We start from the raw sequence: 23,924 nt of genomic DNA on the forward strand, positions 1-23,924 counted from the left end.
CTTCAAGATGATGCGAGTGTGATAGCGCCGGTAACGATCGATTCAAATCGCCAAGGCAACCTGGTTCGAACCCATGATGAAGCAAATGATGGAAATTCTGTCACGGATCATGCAGAACAGCCACCAGCCCAGCGGCGACGAGTTAACAGCGACTTGGGCAGTGAGCTTTTGGAGGCGCATGAGCGGGGCCGGGAACAGCTGTTTGAAAAACTTGACAGCATTTTCGAACAATTCACTCAACAAGAACGTACACTCGACGCAGAGCGCGAAGCAGCTGATGAGCGACGTTTTCAGCAGCAGCTTCAGGCGATGGTTGATCTTGAAAACAGAAGAGTTGAAAGCCAACAACAGTTAGAGGAAAGAAGGGTTAGAGCAGAGGAGCGGATTGCAGATGTAATTGCAGCACTTGTAGGACTCACCCGTAGTCAAAATAATAGAGAGCAAAATAACACTGAACAATAAATGGATTTATTTGTATTGCTTATCATATCATATCACAAATTATTTGACACTTGTAGAGACTATAAGGACTTATCTCTAAATATCTTGCGGTACCGATGCGAGGGTTGTTGATTCTAGAAAAACAAAATAATACATCGCAATAAGTTCATGCATTGGAAATCAAGAATTAACTTCAACAGACCATTTCGAATAAGTGATATGCTTAAAACAAATTGGGTTTTCAAAGACTTTTTTTATTGTGCTTATTCTAATCAATTATGCTTGACGCCGGCCAGAATGACGTGCTTGTAACTCATCCTTAAGTGTGTCGCGTTTGGCGTTCCCTGCTTGACGTAGCCGCCGTACTTCAGCGTCGGTTAGGATGTCGTCTTGTTCGACAGAAATAGACGGCATGCTGGAAGTATTCGATTCCGAGCTTACTGTTGCGGTTTCGGCATTTCCACTATCTTCATTTTCTTTGGCTGTTCCACGACGCGCGTCGACTTCGGCAATGCTCACAAGATGATCAGCATTGAGCTCCTGGTCAAAATCATCAATGTTATCCGGGAGTTCGTTGCTAGGTCGGTCGATGCAGATATTGTGAAGGATACAGCAGACATAGATGGTGGTGGCGAGATCGACTGGATTCAGCTGGTACAAGTAATGCTTAAGGAATCGCCAACGCGAAGTAAGCCCACCAAATGCATGTTCAATTGCCATACGCTGCGACGATAAAGCATAATTAAAGTCTTTCTTGGCGCGATCTCGTGTGTTTTTTGGATAAGGTGTCATAATGTACGGGCGTTGAGGATAAGCGGAATCTGTTAAATGCAAAAACTATAATTAGCATAAACTTGCTATGTAGACATAATTCATGAATCGCCTTTACATACCTGCAATAATGTATGAGCCATTTGGACATTTGGTATCTGGATCATTTTTTAAATCTCTTGCTAGATCCGAATTGGCAAACACCCGAGAATCGTGTGCACGACCTTGTATCATGACAATAAATTAGCAAGGATATCATACAATTACGAAAGGAAATTGTGATTTGTGAACGTTACCTGATTCACCAACATAAACCGTCAAAAACCGCTGCTGTGCATCGCATACAGCTAGGAGATTCATTGAATGGTGGTTTTTGCGATCCGTCCAACTTATCCCACTATGACTTGGCTTGTGGATAATCACTAGCTTCCCATCCATAGCCCCAATAACATTGAGCAATTTGGGTCTTGCTACCGCTCGTGTTCGATCCGACTCGAAAACTACTTTTGCAAAGTCGTCTGCATTTCTCTGAACTTCTTCCAGGGTTTGCGGCCATTGGATCATCCTTCCGAGTGTGTTCACCATTGCTTGCATAAAGTTCTGGCTGAAGTTCCTGTATGAACCTTGCGAGAAACCAAAACGAGTACTAAACAAACGGTATCCAAGATGTGTGTTTGCATAGCGCCATAGAACACAAGCAATTTGAATGTACGGTGGAGTGGCACGAGGAGAGTTACGCCGAAAAGCTGGATCTTGCGACAGCATATCCACTAACCAATTGAACGTAGCCTTGTTCATATGGTAATGAGCCTTGTAGCTGTTTCGTTGGTTATCGTCATCCGTCAAGTTCTTGTGCTCGATTCTCCAGTAGTCCATGGATCGTTTTGCTTGATAGGGACCACGAACTTGGCGAAAATGGAGAGGGGAACCAATGTAAGCATACATTTCTGGAAGGAAGCCTAATGTTTGGAGCGATGCTTCAGCCATAGTTGTCATAAGAAGCCAAAACAGTCGACGTCTTCGTTCACTGATACGGCGACGGCGTTGAGTAGCCTGCTCGCGATTAACTTGAATGAGTGATAAACGGGGGTTGTTGTCCATTGAAAAAAAAAGAAAATTGGAAAAGTGCGGTTTCTTTATTTTTTTTTTGTGTTTCTTCGTATCTTTTAAGCACGATCAGAATAAACTTGTATTTCTAAAAACATTCATATCAGCGATACCTAGCTGTACTATTGGTACTGCAATGATGATGTACTATTGACAGGTATAGGAAAAATGATACCTTTTCTGCTTTCCCAAATTCAAGTCGATTGCCGTTGCATGTATGTGACATAGCTACTTTCCTTTTCGAGTTCGGACCGAGGTGTCGTCTCAACAATTTGTTGAGACGACGATTCGCTCAATTTGGAAGCTTCGACCCACCTTCATATGGATACAATTTTTCGGCATTTTAAAATTATTTCTATTCGTGGGTGGGGCGAACAGCCATTCGCCCTTTTTGAGAGCACCCTTAAACCGTGAGCTGTCGAAAATTGAGAATTTTTAAAATACCGCGGCTAAATTTGCACCCGAAACACCCGATATGTTTCTTCATATATCATACTCTATGTTTGCACTAGTCAGGAAATAATATGATCGATGGCTATACTCATTTATTAATGGAAGTCAGAAATAACAGAGGTAAAAATAAAAACTAATCACTTGCTCCAATTCTGCAGTGGGATTTGTAACTTCTAGAAGTAAATTTCTCTACGATCTTGGCAGCTTCACGATCGTCTTTCATATCCTTGTATGCTTGGATATAATGCCAGCAACGGTTGTAGTATCGACGTATTGCTAAAGGAGGATCATCAGGAGGAGACGTGCGATCAAGATAGCCATCGAGATTATTTTTAAAGGAAGAATAAGAGTAATTACACTCTTTTCTTGCAGTACGTTTCGACGCACCCCAGTATCTTTCGATCCAGTTGGTTTCACAATGGCACTTCGGATCCAATGCAAAGAGATGGCCTGCCTTAAGTACAGCTTCGTGCAACATCGTTTTTTGGGCAATGAAGTCAGGTTGAGCTTGAAGCATATGGAAGGGGCAGCAGTCATTGTACTCATTTAGAGGAGCTTTGCAATTGGTTATCCAATGTTGTTTCTTTGCCTCGAATTCACTCCAACGACCAAGACCATGCTCCTCCAGTATAGTCCTAAGTCCTTTTTGAATCCAGGTTCGGACCTCTTTTGGACCATGTTTTGTCTTGACTACTTCTTTTTGCAGAATATAGAAGTTCTGTATCTTCTATTCGCCATTAAAATCGGTGTACTTGCCAGGTAAGATAACTCTTTCTTCGATCCCCTTTAGCACTTTGTCCTTCAAGGTAAATTTGCTTGCTAATTTTGCACTTGCTCCGTAGGCATTGTAGTTGCTGGACTGGTCGAATACAAACAAAGCCTGGCAGTCAGGGTGGAGTCGCTCAAAGAGAGGAATGGCATCTTCTTTTAGCTGCTCCAGCATATCTTTTGAGGTCTAGTAGCCATCACGGTTCACACCTGCGAAAAAGAACTTCCGTGATTTCCAACCTTTGATCCTCATGGTTCCATGACATGGGCACTGGAACTCGCTAACCATGATTGATCTTCCTGGAGACTTCTTTCTGATTGGATTTTCACCTTCATGGAGCCAAAGATCAGTTTTGCCATCGTTTGAGTAGAAGGTTGATTCGTCATGGGTTACCATGACAATCTTCCTTTGTCCTTCCGGTAGCCGGGGTTCTTGGATGACATGCTCTTGCCCTTCAGGATACATTTCCATGAATTGCTTATATTCAATCATCTGTGCTGCCCACGTTTGACGATATTTCACCACATCTTCGCGCTCGTGACCGTCGACGTAAACGTCCTTTTTGTTCGTACGATACTTGTAGCCCCATTCATGAAGGTAATTGCTTAGGACAGAAGCTGATATTTGTCCTGGAAGTCCAAGGAGTGTCGGAATGACAATCTCGTTCAGAAACTTCAACAATTCTGGCAAGTCTCTATGCTGTGGTTTTGTTTTTTTCAGCCAATGCTGTGCTGCTTCAGCCACGTCTTCATCACTTAGAAGTGATAATCGCTTGACGTGTTTGCCTTGCTGATGTGGTGAAATGCGGCTAGTCTCGAGATACTGTTTGGCATAAAAACATCGAATTACCATGGGTCAATAATACTTGGATGGACATATCCATGCAATCCTAGCTGCTATTTGGGATGCTGCTATTGCTCCTTTGCCTCCGACGCGTTCGCGGAAATACGCATAGACCGCAATGTATTTTCTCAGCTCATAGTCGTTCAAGCCCCTTTCCGTCTCTTTCTTAATGTTCATTTGGGGAACAACGAGAGGTTCCAGCCGTTCGCATGCTTCTTCCATAGTCATCATCGGCTTGTAGTCGAGCAGCGACTCTATCCATTCTTCATTGGCACTTGTCGTCTCTTGCGACGCTTCTGTGTCGGTTGTTTCAGCAGTGCTACGCATGAAATCGGTAATACGGTAAGACCCATTTGCCTTCTTTGCTGCTATTTGCTGCTGGTAGTACTTTGTCGTTCTTCCATTTCCCTAGTATGGGCCACGTGAGCACACTTCATTACTCGATCGTATACCAAAATCAGGTATAGAAGCAGTCGAATCAGGTTCATCGTCGATTGATGCAAGTATCTCGAAATCGTCAAGTTCCTGATCTTCAACAATCGGGATTTGCACAGTGCGATCCTCAAGTAACGGTGAAATGGATCCAAAATGCTTATAAGTGGTATTGTTCCGCTGCTCTTTGGCGCGTCTTTGTCGCTTGTTTGGAGGGGGCATGGGTGTGATAAACGCGGGTTGTAATAGATAATAAGAGAAGGATAATTATTAAAAGACAATATGAAATACAGTGAGAGTCAAATATGAGATAATTTCACTAAATGAATTCACAACCCTTTATATACTGTTGGAGATGCTATTAAAACTTCCGTTCGGATGAACTGATAAATGGATCGCGGACATGCCGGGTTTCGGATGTTTCAAAGATGAAGAAGGATGGGAAGGTTGAGTTTGTCTGCCATGATAATGGACGTTGTCTTCCGATTGTAAAGAGTGATCTTTGCCTTGATCACTGTGTTCCTTGTTTGGTGAAGTCTCACTTTTGTCTATGCTGGAATTAGTATCCGCTCTTTGACAGGTACACTTCGCTCAACTCAGATAATGTAGATTGAAACGAAGTACTGACAATGGTTGGTCCTGAGTTATTCTCGATTCTAATTCATGTTTAAGAGATTATCGATATTATATTGCAACGAAGTATTGACAATAGTTGGTCCTGAGTCATTCTCGATTGTGATCTATGTTTGAGAGATTATCAATATGGTGCTAATTATGTAATATTTGATTCACCATGTGTGAGGTGTTCTCTCTACTGCATTTTAATGGTTACGAAGAAGATGGCGGAGTGGGTTGAGTTATTTGGATCAAACTCAAAGTAGTTTCACCACAATGAGCGAGTATCAATGAAGGAAACACAACCCTTGTGAAAAAGCAGTATGATGATGAGGATAACATGTTTGTGTAACCATGACAAATACAATGTTACACAGGCTGTAATAGCCTACATCACCTCACTGATCTACCCCTCCCACCTTGTCGAATTCTTGGGTTTACATAGTAAATTTTCATATTCCGACAAAACTTTGATGGCTATCAGAGCCCTCCAAAACACCTTTTTTCATAAAGTAACGGGTAAGAAATGCTTATAATATGCTATTAAACACATCTTGCTGGTCAGAATCTCAAAAAATTCACTTTAGACAACTCTGATACACTTTCTTTTTTTGGGTCGGTATTTCAAATATAATAACGATTCAAGTCAGTATGCACCATACACCGAAGTCACTACGATCCATGGCTGCTGCAGATCATATGTGACAAGCTTCTACTGCTCGGTATGAATAATAGAGTTCGCGATGATAATCATCCTTCTAGTACACTCATCGCTAAGAACTCCTTGTATCTAGAAATGTTTGGAGAATCATTTGGTATCGCATCCTTTCCACCTCATGCCGCTCAAGATATAAATATTCAATAGTTTCCCCAAATCCAGATAACCGACGTTCCGATCCACTTCTGGCGCATAAGCTCTGTGTAACTATCCCATTGCCCAAGGGATCGACCAGTAACGTGCAGCGACAAATGTATATTTATATTGCATCAAAGCTCCAAACAAAGTACGCTGTGACACCTGTTCACACTCCTAAAGAGTATACGCTATTCTCATCCTTACTTTCCAGTGATGGCGACCAGCAAGTTTCATTGAACTGGAAGCAGATGGCTCAGCAGTGGAATCGAGAACACGCAAATGGAATCGATGTATTTTATAAAACTGCTGAAAGCTTGAAAACACATTATAATGCTTGATGCACCAGTCAAGTTGCTGTACGATCCATCAGAAATAACGACAACGTTACGTCGACAATGCGACAACAGCTACAATCACCAGGAAGGGAAAATACTTCGATGCCCTCTCCAAATTTACCAGTCAATGCAGAGGTCATTCCATCTAGCACAAATTCGCTTATGTTCCCTCCTCTATTTTCTAATAACAATTTGTCATCTCCGTCTTTACCCTCGGCTTCTAATGATTCATCACCGTCAACAGCATTATTGCCAGCTTATCACCAACCACAAGTATCTACTTCTGAGCGACCACCCCACAACATATCTCATCCACCAGCTAACGTCCCACTACCATTGCCACCACCACCTCTTTTTACTTGGTGTCCGTACCAACAAGTGCAACAGCTTTATTATGGGCAACTGCAATCGACACATACAGCAACCGTTCTGCCAACTCAACCTCCGCCTCCAACAATGACTGCATTTGCATAGCAATTACCTGCTGCATACCGTCAAGTTATACCAAAACCAACATCAGCAGCAGCAGCATCAAGAATAATCCCTCAATCTACTTGGAAACTGCCTAAGTACCATACACATATAGAATAACCAAAACAATAGTACATATATCTTCTTACTATATTATATCACTGTATTTCTCTATTTGTCTATAATAATTAAAGAGAAGTGCTACGGGTACGAGTTTTTTTTCTTACGCGTACGAGTTTTTCTAGGCGGGTTTTTAGGGTGGTTGTGTTGTGAAACCTCATATGGCCAATCCGATTGCCGTCTTACACGTACGAGTTTTTTGCTAAAGGAACTGAACAGCATATGCGTACGAGTTTTTGTCTACCCATCAGTCTTCCCTTTTTTTAGATGGCCTTGTCAAAATAACTAGCTATTGTCATACTTCTTGATGTAAAACTGCTCATTTAATCGGCGCAATGGATTTAATTACGCTGTTCTTTTCGAAATCTTACAGGATTCTGTTCTGCCACTATGCAGTGATGGCATATACAAGTTTTGCATTCCTTCTTTTCTTTAAGTTCTTGGCCTTTTCCCAATATTAGATGGCACACTAAGCTCGATATCAGGTTTCTAATAAATCTAGCAATTCATTTGTTTGTGTGGAGGAGTTTTCTACCGAGTCCACATAGGTAACAATCACTTATAAAAGAACTCTGGGCAGCGCTCTTTTACACGTACGAGTTTTTTAATCTGGTTCCACGTGTAAAACATTCCCTGAGCATAAGCTGTTGCAGTAGGGAATCGGTGTTTATAATAAAAAGGTAAAAGGCAAAAGAAGACATAAGAGATTTAAGACGCTAATTCATGTGAGAGTAAGTATAAGGTGAATAACGGTAATTGTGTCTGAAAGAGAGAAATAGAAATGAAATGGAGAAGAGATTAACAAATGGGTTTTTACAACAAGATATTATCGGGAAAAAGGTAATGAAAATTGTCAATACTATTTATACGTTTCTAGAAACAATGGAACGAAATATGCACTTTTCCACATGCGAGTTCGTGCATAAGACGTGAGATTTTCAATACCTTCTATCTGCATTAGATCCCCATTCATTTAGATTTTTGCTCCTTCTACAGTACCTTCTTCCAGATCGTCAGCTATAGATAAAATGGCTGTTTCGGGTGCAAGGATCATTTGAATGTAAGTCATGTATGTAAGGCGCAATGTTTCGATGTTAGAGTCTTGGTCTTATTATGAACTAGGAAGCCAGTACTTACCCTCACTATTATTTCTACTTAATATATCAGATCATAGTCTTTCTACATTTGAAAAGCATATGGTACTCGAAAGTACAGTGAGCAAGTCTCCTATGAACCTCCAACTTCCTATGGAGCTGTTTGAACGGTCTTCAGATTAACAAATAACTCACTGTAACCAGGCTTAAGAAAAGTCGTACCCGTAAGCAGATAGCTGTGCAAATTTGTCCCAGCTAGTTATGATCCACGTGGAACCAGGTTAAAAAAACTCGTACGCGTTAGCAGATAGCTGTCAAAATTTGCCCAGCTAGTCATGATTTACGTAGAACCAGGATAGAAAAAACTCGTACGCGTAAGCAGACAATTGTCAAAATCTGTCCCTGCTACTTATGATTTACGTGGAAACAGATTAAAAAAAAACTCGTAAGCGTAAAAGAGCGCTGGCGTAAAAGAGCGCTGCCCAGAGTTCTTTTATAAGTGATTGTTACCTATGTGGACTCGGTAGAAAACTCCTCCACACAAACAAATGAATTGCTAGATTTATTAGAAACCTGATATCGAGCTTAGTGTGCCATCTAATATTGGGAAAAGGCCAAGAACTTAAAGAAAAGAAGGAATGCAAAACTTGTATATGCCATCACTGCATAGTGGCAGAACAGAATCCTGTAAGATTTCGAAAAGAACAGCGTAATTAAATCCATTGCGCCGATTAAATGAGCAGTTTTACATCAAGAAGTATGACAATAGCTAGTTATTTTGACAAGGCCATCTAAAAAAAGGGAAGACTGATGGGTAGACAAAAACTCGTACGCATATGCTGTTCAGTTCCTTTAGCAAAAAACTCGTACGTGTAAGACGGCAATCGGATTGGCCATATGAGGTTTCACAACACAACCACCTTAAAAACCCGCCTAGAAAAACTCGTACGCGTAAGAAAAAAAACTCGTACCTGTAGCACTTCTCTAATTAAAATGGCAAGGATATATATTTCCCCATTATTTGCAGCTTTTCCTCTCTTTCCTTCTTATCGTGATAAAGCTCAATCTTTCATTTTTGGCAAGCGCTGCTCGCCTGCCAAAAATGAAAGAATTAATTCCATCAGGTCCGGACCTGTTACCTATGTCCTTTTCTTCTGCTTCTGTTGATTGAAAGTTTAGAGAGCTTTTGCTCGCCATAGAGCGAAATAATGTTTTTTTAACGCGAAAGACCAAAGTAATGTAGTATTGTTCCACAGGAGTATCATAGGTTCAGGAATCATAGGAGACGCTGAAAAATCCTGTAGACTTCTGTCGGTAAAACATTTATCCGAGAGAAAAAAAAAACATGATATTTTACTTAGATTTTGAAAAACAGTAATAGAGAGGTATAATGTCAGTTATTTATAAGTAAGAGATGTATAGAATACATGATGAGAATCATTCTATTGCTAAATATCAATCTACATGTGATAAAAATGGGATCGTAGTCTATAATACATTGCTCGGGGAGTTTGAATGCTTATTATTGCTCTTAAAAAAAAGTGGCTTGTATTTGTTTCTCGTTCCTTCTCTTTCCCTCTCCTTCATTAAGATGAACAACAGTAACTCCACCATCGCTGCTACTCCTAACATTACAGTAATCAACGATAGTACTCACTCCGACTCGGTTACGACCGTACGCGAGGCTCGTAATGCTGGCAGGTTTAGCGAAATCGGACAGTACAAGTGTACTGATTGCCGCAAGACACGTGAAGGCACGCATTTTCTCGGACGTACCAAGCCTTACTTGACTTGCATTGCGTGTCGTGAAAATGCGACTCCTCGTGAGCGCGTTGCACTCGACCGAATGGTGTTTCTGGACGATTTGCCGGATCACTATCCGATTTTTTCAGAATACGAGAACGACCATGAAGAAGTTGTATGTTGGAAGTAACCACTTACATAACTGCTTCCGTACATGATTATTTATTTGTTTTATTGTAGGTTTACGAGTTTACCGGCTACATCTGTATCGATCCGGAATTGGAATTGAAGGACGAAGACGGCATCATCGATAGCATCATCGAAAGAATTGAACAGTTGGATGGCTACCACTATATTGGAAAAAATGTTGGTGATCCTTCTCTCTCTCGCGACATCTCGTTCACGGCTTACTGCTCTTGATCCGAGACTTTTTTGAATCCTCTTCCTACAGCAGAGCGCCAGCGTTTGACCAAGCGAATGCCCACATTTTGTTGTGGTGGCCGTATTAGAGGCACCGTCAAGAAAGCCCTCGGTTATGTGGAGCTGTCAATTACCCACTCAGAACACGAACGTGTCGGTACTGATCCGTCACCACGTAACCCTGTGCCTGCCAACGTCCGAAGCCATATTCAAAGCAGAGCGCTTCTTACGAATTCCTCTGATCTGTACCAAGAAGTTGTTGTCCTTTTTCCTGGCTCGGATGTTACGCCAATGCAAGTCTATTATTGGTGGCATGGGACTTTTAGGAGCGAGTACCACCTCAACGACGATCAAATGGTATCCTCAAGGCTCGTCGTCGAAAAATACGCAATCAAGGATTTCGCGAGGTACGTATTATATTAGAATGCTAACATATGAACCTAGCCTTTGCTTTGTGAGCTGTTCTGCTCTATGAGCGACAAAAAAAGGTAATATTAGGTAGCATGTAGTATCTAGTATCTTATACAATGATAATAAATCCTAGGTGTTTTGGAAGAATACTTTTGAAGTCTGTGCATTTGGTTTCCTAACTCCGTTTTTCTCTTTGTTGGTTGGGTGCGAGTATGTGGAGGAGTACTGCATCGATTCGACTTACAAAACAAATCGTGCTGGCTCCGAGCTGTTTGGGATAATCGCCAATGTGAATGGTGTTGGGTATCCCATCGCGTACTTGGTCTACCATGGCCTCCGTGAGGCTGGACCTTTGACCAAGACCGAAACTCTTACAGAGTTTTTCGGTCAACTAAAGGAAGACGGAGTTGATCCTTCGTTCATGTTCTCGGATAAAGATGCGGCACAGATGAATGCTATCGAGGGCGTATGGGGACAATCACGACTGCGCCTTTGCCTCTGGCATATGCAACGGTCAGTGGATAAAAAACTGGCCGAGGACAAAAGCAGAACCCTACCTGCACACAATGTCCATCAAGCACGAGAAGATTTTCCCTTCGTCGATATGCATTTTACACCATCTATCGGCGGTCGTACTGGGATCATTTGTCGAAAAGAGGATCGTCAGCATATTGTTTCGCTCATGACAAAACATTATCACCAACATCCTTTGATCCCAGATGGTAACGTCTTCGCGTTTGTCTCACATCTTTGCCCGAGTTACTCTATATATATAATATGACTTCATAAATCATGTGTAAGTTAATCGTAGCGACTTTTCTGTATAGGTACTGTACAACGCACAGCCGAACAAATCCATCAGCTTGCTACCTTAGAAGTCTACATGTTTTGCGTCACAAAGAATTACATAGATGCCTGGATATATCTATACCGCAATTGGTATCAGCCGTCTACTTGGAGAAAATGGGCGTGCAGCAGTATTCCAGACCGTATCCCAGCAGGAAAAACAACAATGTTGATTGAAGCGCATTGGAAGGTTTTGAAACGTAATCATTTGCACCAATTCAACCGAGCACGACTAGACTTGCTCGTATACGTGATTGTTGCGCGACATTTCCCTAATCTTCGTCACAAGTTCAACCGTGATACTGTTCGTTCTCGCTCTGCGACCCGTTGGCATCAGATGTTCACCCGTGCATGGAAAAAGCTGTATGGCCGAACAGAAAATTTAGCAACCGATACTATCTACCAGCCATCGGTCAATAATTGGATCTGTGGCTGCAGCAGTTATCTATCAAGTCGGTACATGATTTGCAAGCATCTTGTCTTCCGTTCTGGTTTTGGGCAGATTGCCCCCAACACATCCTTTAATCAACGGCAAAGCACAATCCCCTTTGTTCGCATACGACCGGTAGGCTAACAATAAGTTATCTCTATTCTGCCTATCAATTACAGCACCGATATTATTAACTTCTTTATTAATATGCATCTACTACTATCCTTTCATTACTATTTTGCTTATCCGCATACCAGCTCCTGAAAATGTTTTCAAAGATATGGCGCTGGACGAGCATCTTGCCGATCATCATCGTTCACGAGGTGCTGCCGCCATTGTCACTACTACAACACCGACTACTACATGTACTACCACTACCAACGCTACTACTACTGCTAATGCTACTACAGCTACTGTTACCACTACCGCTCCGCCGCAAACGGACAGTGAAGAAGAAGACGAACCACTTATTTTAAATCGTCGATCTCGCGTACAAACACAACAACAATCAAATATCATTGATTTGACCGAGACAATCATCGATGATCAAGAGCATCAGCGCCTGCGTTGGGAGCGCCAAATGCAGCGTCTCCGCGCCCGTCAACGAGAGTTGATAGCGCAATTACAAGAAACAATGGAAAGTTTTGAATCTGCTTCGGCACACTATGAGCGTGTTGTGTCCGTCGAGCAGTATCACGACTTCCAACAGTCACTGGATGACGATGCAGTCGATGCCTATCTCGAAACCAACATCACTTTCCGAAGAAGACGCAACTTGCCAAGAACGTGGCGCGATTACAATCGCCGTACACGCCATATATAAACACAAACAATTCACACTTACACATATACACCTTCCATAGACACATGCATATTTGCTTTAACTATTATTATCTTTCTCTAAACATATATCTTTTTCTGATCTTTCATGACATCGAATGGTTATAGGTAGGTGATTTGGGTATTGTAACGATGTGACGTTTTTGTACTGGGTATATATTTACCCGGTTCAGGTCTACGGGATTTTTCAGCGGCCCCAAGAGCTTATCATAGGTTCAAAAGAAGGAGTCCAAAGGGTAAAGTCTACTACTCATCTGCGAGCTGTGTGTGACTCGTTTCAATTGAAGGTCTCAAACCCGGTTCAGCGGAGCCCAACAAAGCCTCCAGCAGCAAGCCCGCTTGATTTTTTTTTTCAATACCTTGTTTTATACTTTGCGATCTTATATATAACATAATGAAAAGTATGATTTTGTTTTTGATATACGAATCGAAACAACTCTCCTCTTTTTTTCAATGACCCCTTTTCATTTTGCAGTAAGAACGAATTATTAATAGTGTAACTGCGTAAATAGCACGATCAGGAGGCGTTTCAAAACCACGAAGACAAGCACCTGTCTTCCAAGGCAAAGTCATTACGAAAAAGAAACAAAAGCTTCATGACAGAGCTATAAAGATGGTGAGTTGTTGACTCGTTTGTTTAATTTACGTCATGATCTAGTAAGAAGAGTGTTCTTTTGCGGGAAAGGCAAGGAAAAAGGAACTTGGCCAATACATGAAATAATAATTCTTGTGTGGAATATGTTACTAGGAAAAGCGCTATTTGCATCAAAAGGGATATTTGGAAGCTCCTGAAGAAGACATGGAAGGTAATATTAGCAAAAAAAAACTTTGCAAAGAGAAGCAAAACTAAAATGAAAGGATAGATGCGAGTGCACTTGTCGTGTCTCAAAAGCAAAAGGTGGTTGTCCAAGTTCCTGCTGAAGTTTTGCAAGCTGCTGCAGCAGGACCTGGTACCACTTTGGGTCAACCACGTTAAAACAATCAACTACTACTACTACTACTACGAAACACGACGAACACTACGCAGAAAAAAAAACATACAGGCATTCTCTTACATCTATCTACCATTTGTTTCCATTGCATTCTCTTTTTTGTATCAGTAACTATCGACACTCACACACTTCCAACCCTCATGCTTCCGTAAAAAAAAGTACTATGATTTCATTTGTGCATTTATATAAAAGACAAAAAGACACATAAAGTAATACAAAAATCAACAAACTAGTTAACCAACGAAATAAGTTTGATCAGCGCACTTCTATACAACCAGCTACTGTTTTTAACATTGATTATTCCTGTAAAATACAGCTATACCTTATCCTTTTTTGTTGCTGAATTTTGTACAGTCATTTCAGAAAGAAAAGTCGCTGATTTTGAGTTTGAAGTCGTGCAAAAAAAATCGTGCGTTCAAAGATGATATCGATTGATCCAAAGATAAAGTCATGCTCATGCGTCACGAACTTCGTTTATTTTTACTTGTCGCTTAGTAATCCAATAAAATTCTTGGCATTAAATTGTTATAAAAAAGGGGTTCGATTTTCTATGTCCGTTTTGCTTTCTTCACTCTATTTAAAGATGAGTATGCAATTTTATTATGAAGATGGACAGGGGCATATTGTTGATGAACATGGCGTTCAGCCGATGGATCTAGTTGTAGATGAGGAGTTGTATGCTATTGAAACAATAAGTTCCCGTACTCAATTCTTAATGAATAAACCTCCAGAAAGACAATCTAATCCCGTTATACTTCCAACTGCGGATGAAAGAAAGTGTGATGTTGATATGGAATTATGCAATAAGCGACGCTATACGGTTTACTCTGATGAAGACAAGACTAGATTTTTTTTTCATTTATTTTTCAGCAAATGCTTGAATGCTTCTGCTGCTGCGAGACATTTGGGGATTCATATCCGGGCAGCACAGAGATGGGTAAAACGTTATTACGAAGACCCAGAAAGCATTTTCGAAAAAAAGAAAAAATCAGGGCGACGTCGTATTCTTGGGAATGAGCATAAGCAATTTCTTTTAGATTACATTGATGAGAATCCTTCTGCCGTTGTCAATGAAGTGGTGGAAAGTTTGAAACAAAACTATGAGGATCTCAACGTTTCTCGTAGTACTGTTTATAACTTCATGACAAATAAGTGTAATCTGTCTATTAAGCAAGCACAGTTTCATCCTGTGGAAAGGAACAGTAAGGAAAAGATTCAGCACAGATATGACTGGGTTCAAAAGTGGCAGCAAACTGACCTGGATTTCACAACAAATTGTGTCTTTCTTGATGAATCCGCCTTTCACATTAATTTGAAACGGGGTATGGCTTGGTCAAAGAAAGGCACTCCTGCAGTAGTTACAGTGCCCATGACTAAAGCAAAAGCAACATCTATTTTAGGTGCAATTTCTGCCACAGGTTTAATTAATGTTAGTTTGCGAGTTCCGAAGCGTATCAAGAAGAGAAAGCTCTGGTGTGAGACTGATGGTTATAGAATTGGAACAGTAACAGGACATTATCTGAGTTTTTTGATTCATGCAATGCCAAATAAAGACCAGCCTTAGCAATGTGAACTGTGCCAGTATGCGCACTGACACCATTGGTGTGCATGTACCAGGACAAGACTGGCTTTTTCATGTGACGTTTCAGGATGTGCTGCAGGATAGCATCGAGATTGTCCTTGGCCTCGCGCATAAGTTTGCAAATGTCATGGCACAATTTGGATGCGTCACCCGCCTTTGCAGCTTCGAGAGCAAGCAGGTCGTGTTCATTTTGGCGCGAATCAAACAACAGCCGCAAGTCCACCTTGAATCCAACTCGGGCGTCACTGTAGGAGCGCTTGCGACAAACAATGCCTTGGGCCGGACTAGACTCTCCAATTTTCATGCGCAACACACCATGAATATCAATCAATGACTTTAGGATGGGTGTCCAAACTTGCGTGATGAAATCATACTCTGTCACGCGGGCCGAGTTATCAGGGTTGAGCAGAAATGCGTTGGTGTCAACGATCTTGATCAATGTGACCAGTGCTGCAAGCAGTCGTTCTGTGTCAAGGCAGCTTGTTTTGATTTGCTGAATGTACAAGATGGCCTTCTTGACATTGTGTTCCTTTTCGATTAGCGACACGACAATGTCATATGTTTGATTCACCAAGGCAGGGAGATGATATTGCTTGCGACTTCGCTTGTCAACTGGGGGACTAGACACTTGTTCCAGCTCGTCCTTAGTACAGTCCAAGAATTCCATAGTCAAGTCTATTTTTGTCAAATCCAAGATGGAAGACAACCCACAGGCCATCCAATGCAATTCTTGGTCTGATAGGGGCATGTCGTTCTTCCACTTGCAGTAGATACTGATTGCTTTTTGCTTGATAATCGTGCCAAGGGTCGAATCTTTGAAAGCTACACCATCGGCCTCAGTCATTGTCATGTATTCGGCACATTCTTCCAATACACCTTGCTGTTGCTGCATTGGCTCTTGCTTGACGGTCGTGGTGGCACCAGTTGGCTGCGACGGATCACGGTTCTCCTTGTCAACAGCATCCATGAGTTTGTCGAGCTCCTTTCCAAACTTTTCTGCACCCAGTTGCGAGAGTTTGACACCGTTCACAGTACCCAGGTCCAAGGCACGCTGTTTTTGCTTTTTCAGAGTCCATGCAAAACTAAATGTTGCGGTAATCTTCTTGAGTTTGTAATGGGCGATCAGCTGGTGGCAATAAGATACCAACTGGAACCAGTTCTTTCGATTCAATGCCACGGTGTTAATGGATTGAATAAGTGAGCCTTTGACCGTCTTGGTGTCCTTGACACGCAAACTTGTCACCTTCCACAGCTCATCTACTACTTTGTCAATGTCCGCCCATTCATCTGCAGAGAGTGTGTTGAAAAGCAAAGGAAACTTGAGAATTTTGCATTCTTCCTCAGTAATGTTGAATGGCTTTGGTCAGCCGTGTGGAATGGGAGACATTTGTAATTTTACAGCACTTAGTGTACCAAAGGAAGCAAAAAAAAAGAGGAGGTGGGAAGAAGACTGTGCACCTTCCTGGTGTTCACTTTTATTTGACTGGCCAATGACAAGCCTTCATTTTCTTGGCTCACTGTGATTTTTTTTTTCACGGATTCCACGGAATATTTTTTTCTTCTTCTTTCAGCTTCTCCTTCAACACAGTTGTGTGGCCATGCAATAGTATTTCTTCCCTCGCTTGGAGATGGAAGCTATGAGATGAAGAAGGAAACTGCAAGGTTTTTTACATGGGTTGTTTCTAAGCTCTGTCCGCACGTCGCACATTGTTACGAGGTCCTCTCCCTTGAACGACCCAACACACAGCTGGTTCCAAAAGCATATTTTCTCTTGAGTATGGGCTGACGCATAGGCAGGTTGATTGCCCCAAGGTCAGAGGGAAAAAGAGAAAAGTTTAGCATAATTGTACCAATCAGGGACTCCTTCGTGGCCAACTGACATGTAGTATCTCCACTGCGGTACATTGCAACATTGCTTTGCGGAACGTACAGGTTTGATTTCGCCTACTTTATAACTTATTGACCCGCCTTTTTTTTCATGTTAGAATGTGCTTCCCGCATCTATTTCCGCTCGTTTTGTTGTTCTTGGGTGGATTACTGTGTACAAAGCTGGTCAACTGGTTGGTATTTTAAAACAATGACGGCCTCTTTCTATTTATATTTTGAGCTCAAGTTATGCTGAGTCTTAAAAGTGCACCTCCTACACCCATTGCGAATTGCCTGCCATTCAGTTGATGAAAGAGTTGTGAACATTATGTCCATATGCATAAATATACCAAATGTATCCCTCCTCTCTGCCCCTCCCCTCGCTCATTAAGCTAAAAAAGGTGTTTAAATAGGCCTTCATTTTGTGAAAAATTTTCTGCTGGCCTAGCATTCTCGTTTTATAAAATTAAAATGCCAAGAAAAATTAGCGACAGGTAAAAATAAACAAAGCCCGTGACATGTGATCACGACTCTATTGCTGAACCAGGCGATTTCATTGTTGAACACGCAAATCTTTTGCACGACATTAAACTCAAAACCAGCGACTTTACTTTCTGAAATGACTGTATGTTTAGTGTTAATAACGCTCAATACTCTGTCTTTTTTACCGTTATTGAGAAACTGTGCCACTCATAACTAGTACACAAAATAGATTCGACGCATGATTTAATTTCTAGACATGTGGTATACAGGCATAAGCATGCAAACATGTATGTACAAGGACAAAAAGCGACCACTGTCTTTCAATTAAGAAACTGTTACAGAAACATTTGGCTCAAGTGAAGGCTGGGTCTCCTTCTTTTTCACAACCTGGATCTATCTCGGTACAACTGTCCTGTACGTAGCACTCACAGCTAGATAATTAAATCAACTGTGTAAAGGAACAGCCGGTGAAATCTGTAGTTTCGCATGGACCATCATCTGGTGTGGTGTTATCGGCATTCCGTACATTTTTGCAAAATCAATGAACAACATTACATGGACCAGTCTTTTGGGTTTGGTTGCTGTTATAACTATGGTAAGCACACCTTTGTGCTCTGTAACCCACAAACAATGAATAAGATGCTTATCATATCACTGCCGGATGTATATATCGTAGCTTATTGTAGATGCTGATTGCAATTGTTCTTGCCGGTATTGATGCTCCTAATCACACCGACTGCTACAAAGATAACGTTATTTGGGATGGTTTCCTCGTCGCTCTCGCCACCATGTCGTTCAGTTTCGGTGCCAATGTTTTCTATCCAAACATGGAAGGCTCAATGCAAAACCTTAAGCGCTGGCCTATTGTTCTGACCGGTGCCTTGAGCCTCTGTGCTGCCCTGTGTATCGCGATTGCAGTTTGCGGTTACTACATTACGGCACCAATGCTGCCAGCAGTCCGATCTACATCAATGTTTCCCTCCAGCCCCGCGAACATCGTTGCCATCGTCTTGACCACCATCAATTCCGTCGTTTCTGCACCCATCTTACTTGTATCCTTTGCATTACATAGACGTCAAAGACGTGCTCAACATTAACGTTCAACGGTCCGGAAAACTAAAAGAAGTTCTCATTCGTACATGTCTACATGCGGCTATCATGGTGTTTGTCGGTGCTATCGGCTTTCTGATCCCTTTCTTTAACTTGCTCAAGTCTTTACTCGGTGCTTTCGCCAACTGTGCATTTCCCCCAGTTCTTTTTTTTTGGCGCCTAACCAGATTCCGTAACACAAAGATCTATGAGTTGGCGTGGAACCCTTTGATCATTCTGGTCGGTCACATTGGTCCAATTTTGGGTATGTACCAAGACAACCATTGTAAATTCGATCGACGCCTTAGCTGATGGTTATCAATACGATACCTAACACCAGCAAAAGAGACAACTCTTGTTCTTTATTGCCTCTTTCCTTGCCATCTGTGTTTAGTTTTCTAATATATTCCCTCTTTTTGTATGTTATTTTTCCGTTCTTATATATAATTATTTCGTAATTTACTAAAACATTGGTTTTCTTTATCACTATTAGTAAGCTTTACAAGTATGTTACTCCAAACAAACTATTGCCGGCCCTGTCATAAAAATTTAATTGAGAAAGAGAATTTGTATATTAACGTTTGATAGGAAGATCTCCTTTCTGCCGTATCGTCAGTATGTAATCCCAAAACTTACTCGCGGTTAATGACTATGATACTGTACGACCTTCATACTTCATTTATGACATTTTCATACAATTCTTTGGCTCTTCGTTCTCACATTTTAACAATCTACTTAATCTATAAAGGCGCTCCTTTTACATACGAGGAAGATTCTCTGTCTAATACCTAGACTATCGATGATCTTTTGGGCTTTAGTGTAATCGCTCGTTACTATAGCAATGTGTAAATGACGTGGTACACAAGTGCATTGGCGACTCGAAACAGTGAGAAGTTACAATTAAAATGCTGTTAGGGGAGCGGCGTACTGTATTTTGCGGGAATGAGCAATAAATCTAGAGCCGAGGATAACTGTGTTAAAGAGCGCAGGCAAGATATCGCAGAATTGAAAAGAGGTAAGGTTCTCGATCTTCTTCAAATTTAAGCAGAGGTAAAAGTCATCGAATCTGCAAAGCAGAGTGCTGAACCACATTGTCCAGTATACCGACGTCTCCTCCCTTGTAGGCACGAGCAAGTGCCGAAGTTGACGAGCGAAGAAGCTTTCAATGTTACGAATGATGGATCTGCCGCAGGTATTCTTCGCTAACTAAACCAAGCTTCGCTTAACAGCAAAGAAATAGAAGAAAGACCTCGACTCTGGATAGATATTTTTTTATGTTCGATTCAGGTACTAATCCAGCTCGGTTTCCGCACTGGGCACAAATATCCAAAGCAGCATTATGAGTGCTTCGACACCTTGCTAGACGAACCATTGCCGCGAAGGCTCGACAAAGCACGGCGTTGCTCTGACGAATGGCGGCCGGAACCATGCGAAAGGCAGACTTTACCAGTGGAGACCTTCTTCTTTCCCTTGTTGTGTTGTCACTCCATTGAAATTGGTTGTTAAACGGGATGAGCGGCGCATCCTGCTGCAATTGGCCCGAGCATGCCCCTTAAAGCAGTGTAACGTCATAGTTTGTGTACGAGTTACGAATCCCGTTTAAAAGAATGGATAGTATAAGAAAAGTTGATAAATCTGGATGAAATGCTAAGTATTAAGCAAAAGAGATGAAATAGAAGTGTGGGAGCTCAACAACCAGGAATTATTACGTTTGGAGCCACAAAAGACAATCCTTTTGATAGGAAAGGGAAAAGCTAAAGTTAAGAGAAAGAGAAGCTAATGAACTGAACTGTTCATTATTCAATACAAAATATTGGTCTATTTATACTAATTCTAATACACTATCTATATCTAATCTAATTGGTCCTTGATCCAATGAATACCGCAGTAGTGCGAAATGGTTTTGCACCTGGTGTGAGTTGTTTTTGCACTCGCAGTAAGAGTGGTGTTGCGCAGTAAGCGTATTGTTGCGGGTGTGAGATAAATTTGCACTCATAGTTACACCAAGTCTGTGATGAAAATGATAGAGAGTAAACTGACAGATAGTGATACAAGTAGATTACAAAGCCAGTACTAAGGGGAAGAGCCCGTTTATTGATACGAATGTATTGGGGACAACAAGGTAGGTTACAGCAGGTAAAATAGCTCAAGTTGATCCTTTTAGCTTCTGGACCAAAGTGGAAAGATATATATTCCGGGCGTGAGAAAGCTGTACCTTCAGTTGCTGATGACTGCAAAACGTGTTCATTCACAAAAAAAATATTAGCGCTATTGTGTGGCAGAGCGGCCGCCTTTAAGAGCCGTCAAACAACGAGATAGATATCAAACACATCATTGTGGCGACATACTGGATTCGGTACTCTTGTTGGACCAAGGTTATCGAATAAAAAGGTATGTATGAGACCGGTGCTAAACTTAAGTCACGATGATGGTAATAAATAAATCTTGTACTTAAAATCATAGAACAGAGTGCCACGCCGCTGCAGGTATGTCCTTAAAGAAAGCAAGTTAAAGAGAGCAAAAAGCTCTCCAGCTTTGCTCATAACTCGAAGATCGGTATGCCGGTATACAAAATTAAACATAGTCATGTGTTTGCCTGTGAAAACAGACACAAAGAAAAGCCAGAAATTTTATAGGTGAAATCGACTAGCCCAAATTCAGCTGATCCAGCTATACCCTATTATGATCAAGTACAGTGTGGTGATTAGTGCCCAGTTTCATGATCTGAATTTGACCATCTATAAGACTACGTTGACAGTGGCTAGTAATCTTATACATTATTAGAAGAGCCAAGTAATGGTAACACACCCTTAGAGGGCCATTTATCTTTGAGTTGCTCTGCTCCTTGCAACGTCATTTAACTACAGCATGTGTTCTATTGGAGAAACCAGATTCTAAATGGCACGACGTGATATTATTAGCTTGAAGCAGCCGAGCGATTGTCCAACTCGTTAAACTTCTACAGAGAAGGTACCCTTGACAGCGTGACAGATTCAGAACCGGAGTCATCGAACGGATCAAACGTCAGCAATGGTCAGTTAGCCAGTCGCGTACACGAAACTGAAATAATGTATGCAACGGAAACGACCATAGGGACTACGATATATACGGGAGGCTTGCGCAAGCTGAGAACTGGGAGCACATGTTACTGGTGCACACTCTTCAAGAAAAGTTTGATGTACAAATCACTGGCTACCTCCTTTACAGCACAATACCTTCATACCAGCCAATTGTTGATTTCTATCATTCAAACTTAGTATATCATTCTATACCTGTCTCTCATTAAGGGTGTAACAACGTCAATTACCCTCGCATCATGTCCAAACTTAACTACATTTTCTTGACGCGCCAATGAATCTAAAATTCAGTACGCGTGTATTCGATGTATTAGCATTACCACTTTCATTATCCGCTCTCACGGCCATATTGACCATCGTTTTGTGACGCACTCTTTGTTGTTGATGGAGACAAAACACATGTCGAGAAAAGTTTGCGAAAACAAGGAACGACATCAAAATATTAACTCATTTAAGAACCAACTTGGGTGTTCAGACGTGTTAAGCGTAAGCATACAATGAATAAATAATATACATAGCTTTGACGCCATCATTTCAAAAAGTTACATTTTTTAATGGTATCATAACCCTCTCCATTGTACTGTATCCTGACAACAAGCAGCTTTTTGACACATACAATACTGTATGGGCCAATGAAATGTGCTAGTCAACGGTATCATCATTTCTACGAAACACTTGAATACCTCGGATGATATGTACTACAAAACATGGAAAGAATACTAAAACATATAAAAACACAAAGAACAGTTACAGAAACATACTACAGCCCTTGGAGAAGCGATGCAGAGCGACGGACAGAAAGCAACACATATCAGATACCCAAACACCCTCTGCGCTAAAAGCTCCTCGCTTGCGAATGGCTTCCAACGTTTACCACCAGCATCAGCAAAACATCTTAGCAACATCCTTATCATTAGCTTCGGCAGCCACGTTTGATTTTGCCAGTATTATCTAACCAATAGCAGCAGCAAACATTCCTTGATCCTGATATATCACAGATGCAGGAGCCAGAAACAGAACCGACACCATCAGAGCACCACCGAGAAGCATCCCTAATGATCTTCCGGCAAGGCGTGCCAAATGGCGTTGTGAAACATGCACATCATCCGAATGTGGGGCAAAACCTATCATGCTATTATAGTTCTAATAGTTGAAAGGCTACCTCTCTGCATATACATGCGAAATTGGGTGTCGTCAAAGGGAGATAAAAAAGGGGGGGTGCGTGCGGCTAGCTGTGGGATACAGCACAGTCCGTTATACACATCCTTTCTTCCAGCAAAGCTCATTTTATCATACGTAACGCACGAAGCGAAAACATGGGACGCCTTAATTTGAAAAGACCTTGCTTTTTATTGAAATGACCGGATTCATAGATGCCACTTCCATAACAACTCTTAAAAGCATAAAGAAGCTGTATGGAGCTTTGCGTATGATACGAATCGATAATATATACTATTATCATACATGGGAATAACTATAGTGAAAAGCCCGACATATTACATCCGATCACATAAATTATGGAGCATCAATGTATGATGTTTCGCCACCAGGGGGAAGGGGATGGCCGGAGAAGCTTCTTACGGCCTTGTACGTCTTGCTAGAAACTGCACCGGCGTACACTGCTTACTAAGCGGAAGCGGGGAATCAAGGGGCATCTCCCTTGCTTATTCATGTAAACGGTCGAGATAGAACACTCTGGAGAGCAAGGAACTAGTAGGAGCTATTACAGTTATCTTTAACTCAGCTGAGGAGCACTCGTTGTGCAGGACACTTCAGCAAATTACAAATGATTTACAACAAGTGATTATATACTCGCATTTTTTATAGTATCACATGAG

The 23,924-nt window shown here is 41.5% G+C and overlaps 3 protein-coding genes across 3 annotated transcripts; 2 read left to right on the forward strand and 1 right to left on the reverse strand.

Moving 5' to 3' along the window:
- Positions 1–13,021: 13,021 nt before the first annotated feature.
- Positions 13,022–14,047, forward strand: BDB00DRAFT_848559 (uncharacterized protein). The gene is made up of 4 exons (XM_053125319.1): positions 13,022–13,105; positions 13,510–13,613; positions 13,746–13,803; positions 13,836–14,047. Exons 1-4 carry the CDS (start codon positions 13,096–13,098, stop codon positions 13,850–13,852), a joined length of 189 nt encoding a protein of 62 aa, XP_052974615.1. The 5' UTR covers positions 13,022–13,095; the 3' UTR covers positions 13,853–14,047.
- A 988-nt stretch (positions 14,048–15,035) lies between these two features.
- BDB00DRAFT_848572 (uncharacterized protein) lies at positions 15,036–17,010 on the reverse strand. Its single transcript, XM_053125320.1, has 2 exons — positions 15,248–17,010; positions 15,036–15,176 (listed from the first exon to the last, which is right to left on the reverse strand). The coding sequence occupies exon 1, from the start codon at positions 16,536–16,538 to the stop codon at positions 15,444–15,446; it is 1,095 nt and encodes a 364-aa protein (XP_052974616.1). The 5' UTR covers positions 16,539–17,010; the 3' UTR covers positions 15,036–15,176; positions 15,248–15,443.
- Positions 17,011–18,461: 1,451 nt separating this feature from the next.
- On the forward strand, positions 18,462–19,017 carry BDB00DRAFT_877516 (uncharacterized protein; the record flags this gene model as incomplete). Its single annotated transcript, XM_053127623.1, has 2 exons — positions 18,462–18,515; positions 18,607–19,017. 2 exons carry the CDS (start codon positions 18,462–18,464, stop codon positions 19,015–19,017), a joined length of 465 nt encoding a protein of 154 aa, XP_052974617.1.
- Between the last annotated feature and the right edge of the window lie 4,907 nt (positions 19,018–23,924).

Source organism: Zychaea mexicana (assembly GCF_025766255.1).
Source record: "Zychaea mexicana strain RSA 1403 chromosome Unknown BDB00scaffold_110, whole genome shotgun sequence".
NCBI classification, from domain to species: Eukaryota; Fungi; Mucoromycota; class Mucoromycetes; order Mucorales; family Lichtheimiaceae; genus Zychaea; species Zychaea mexicana.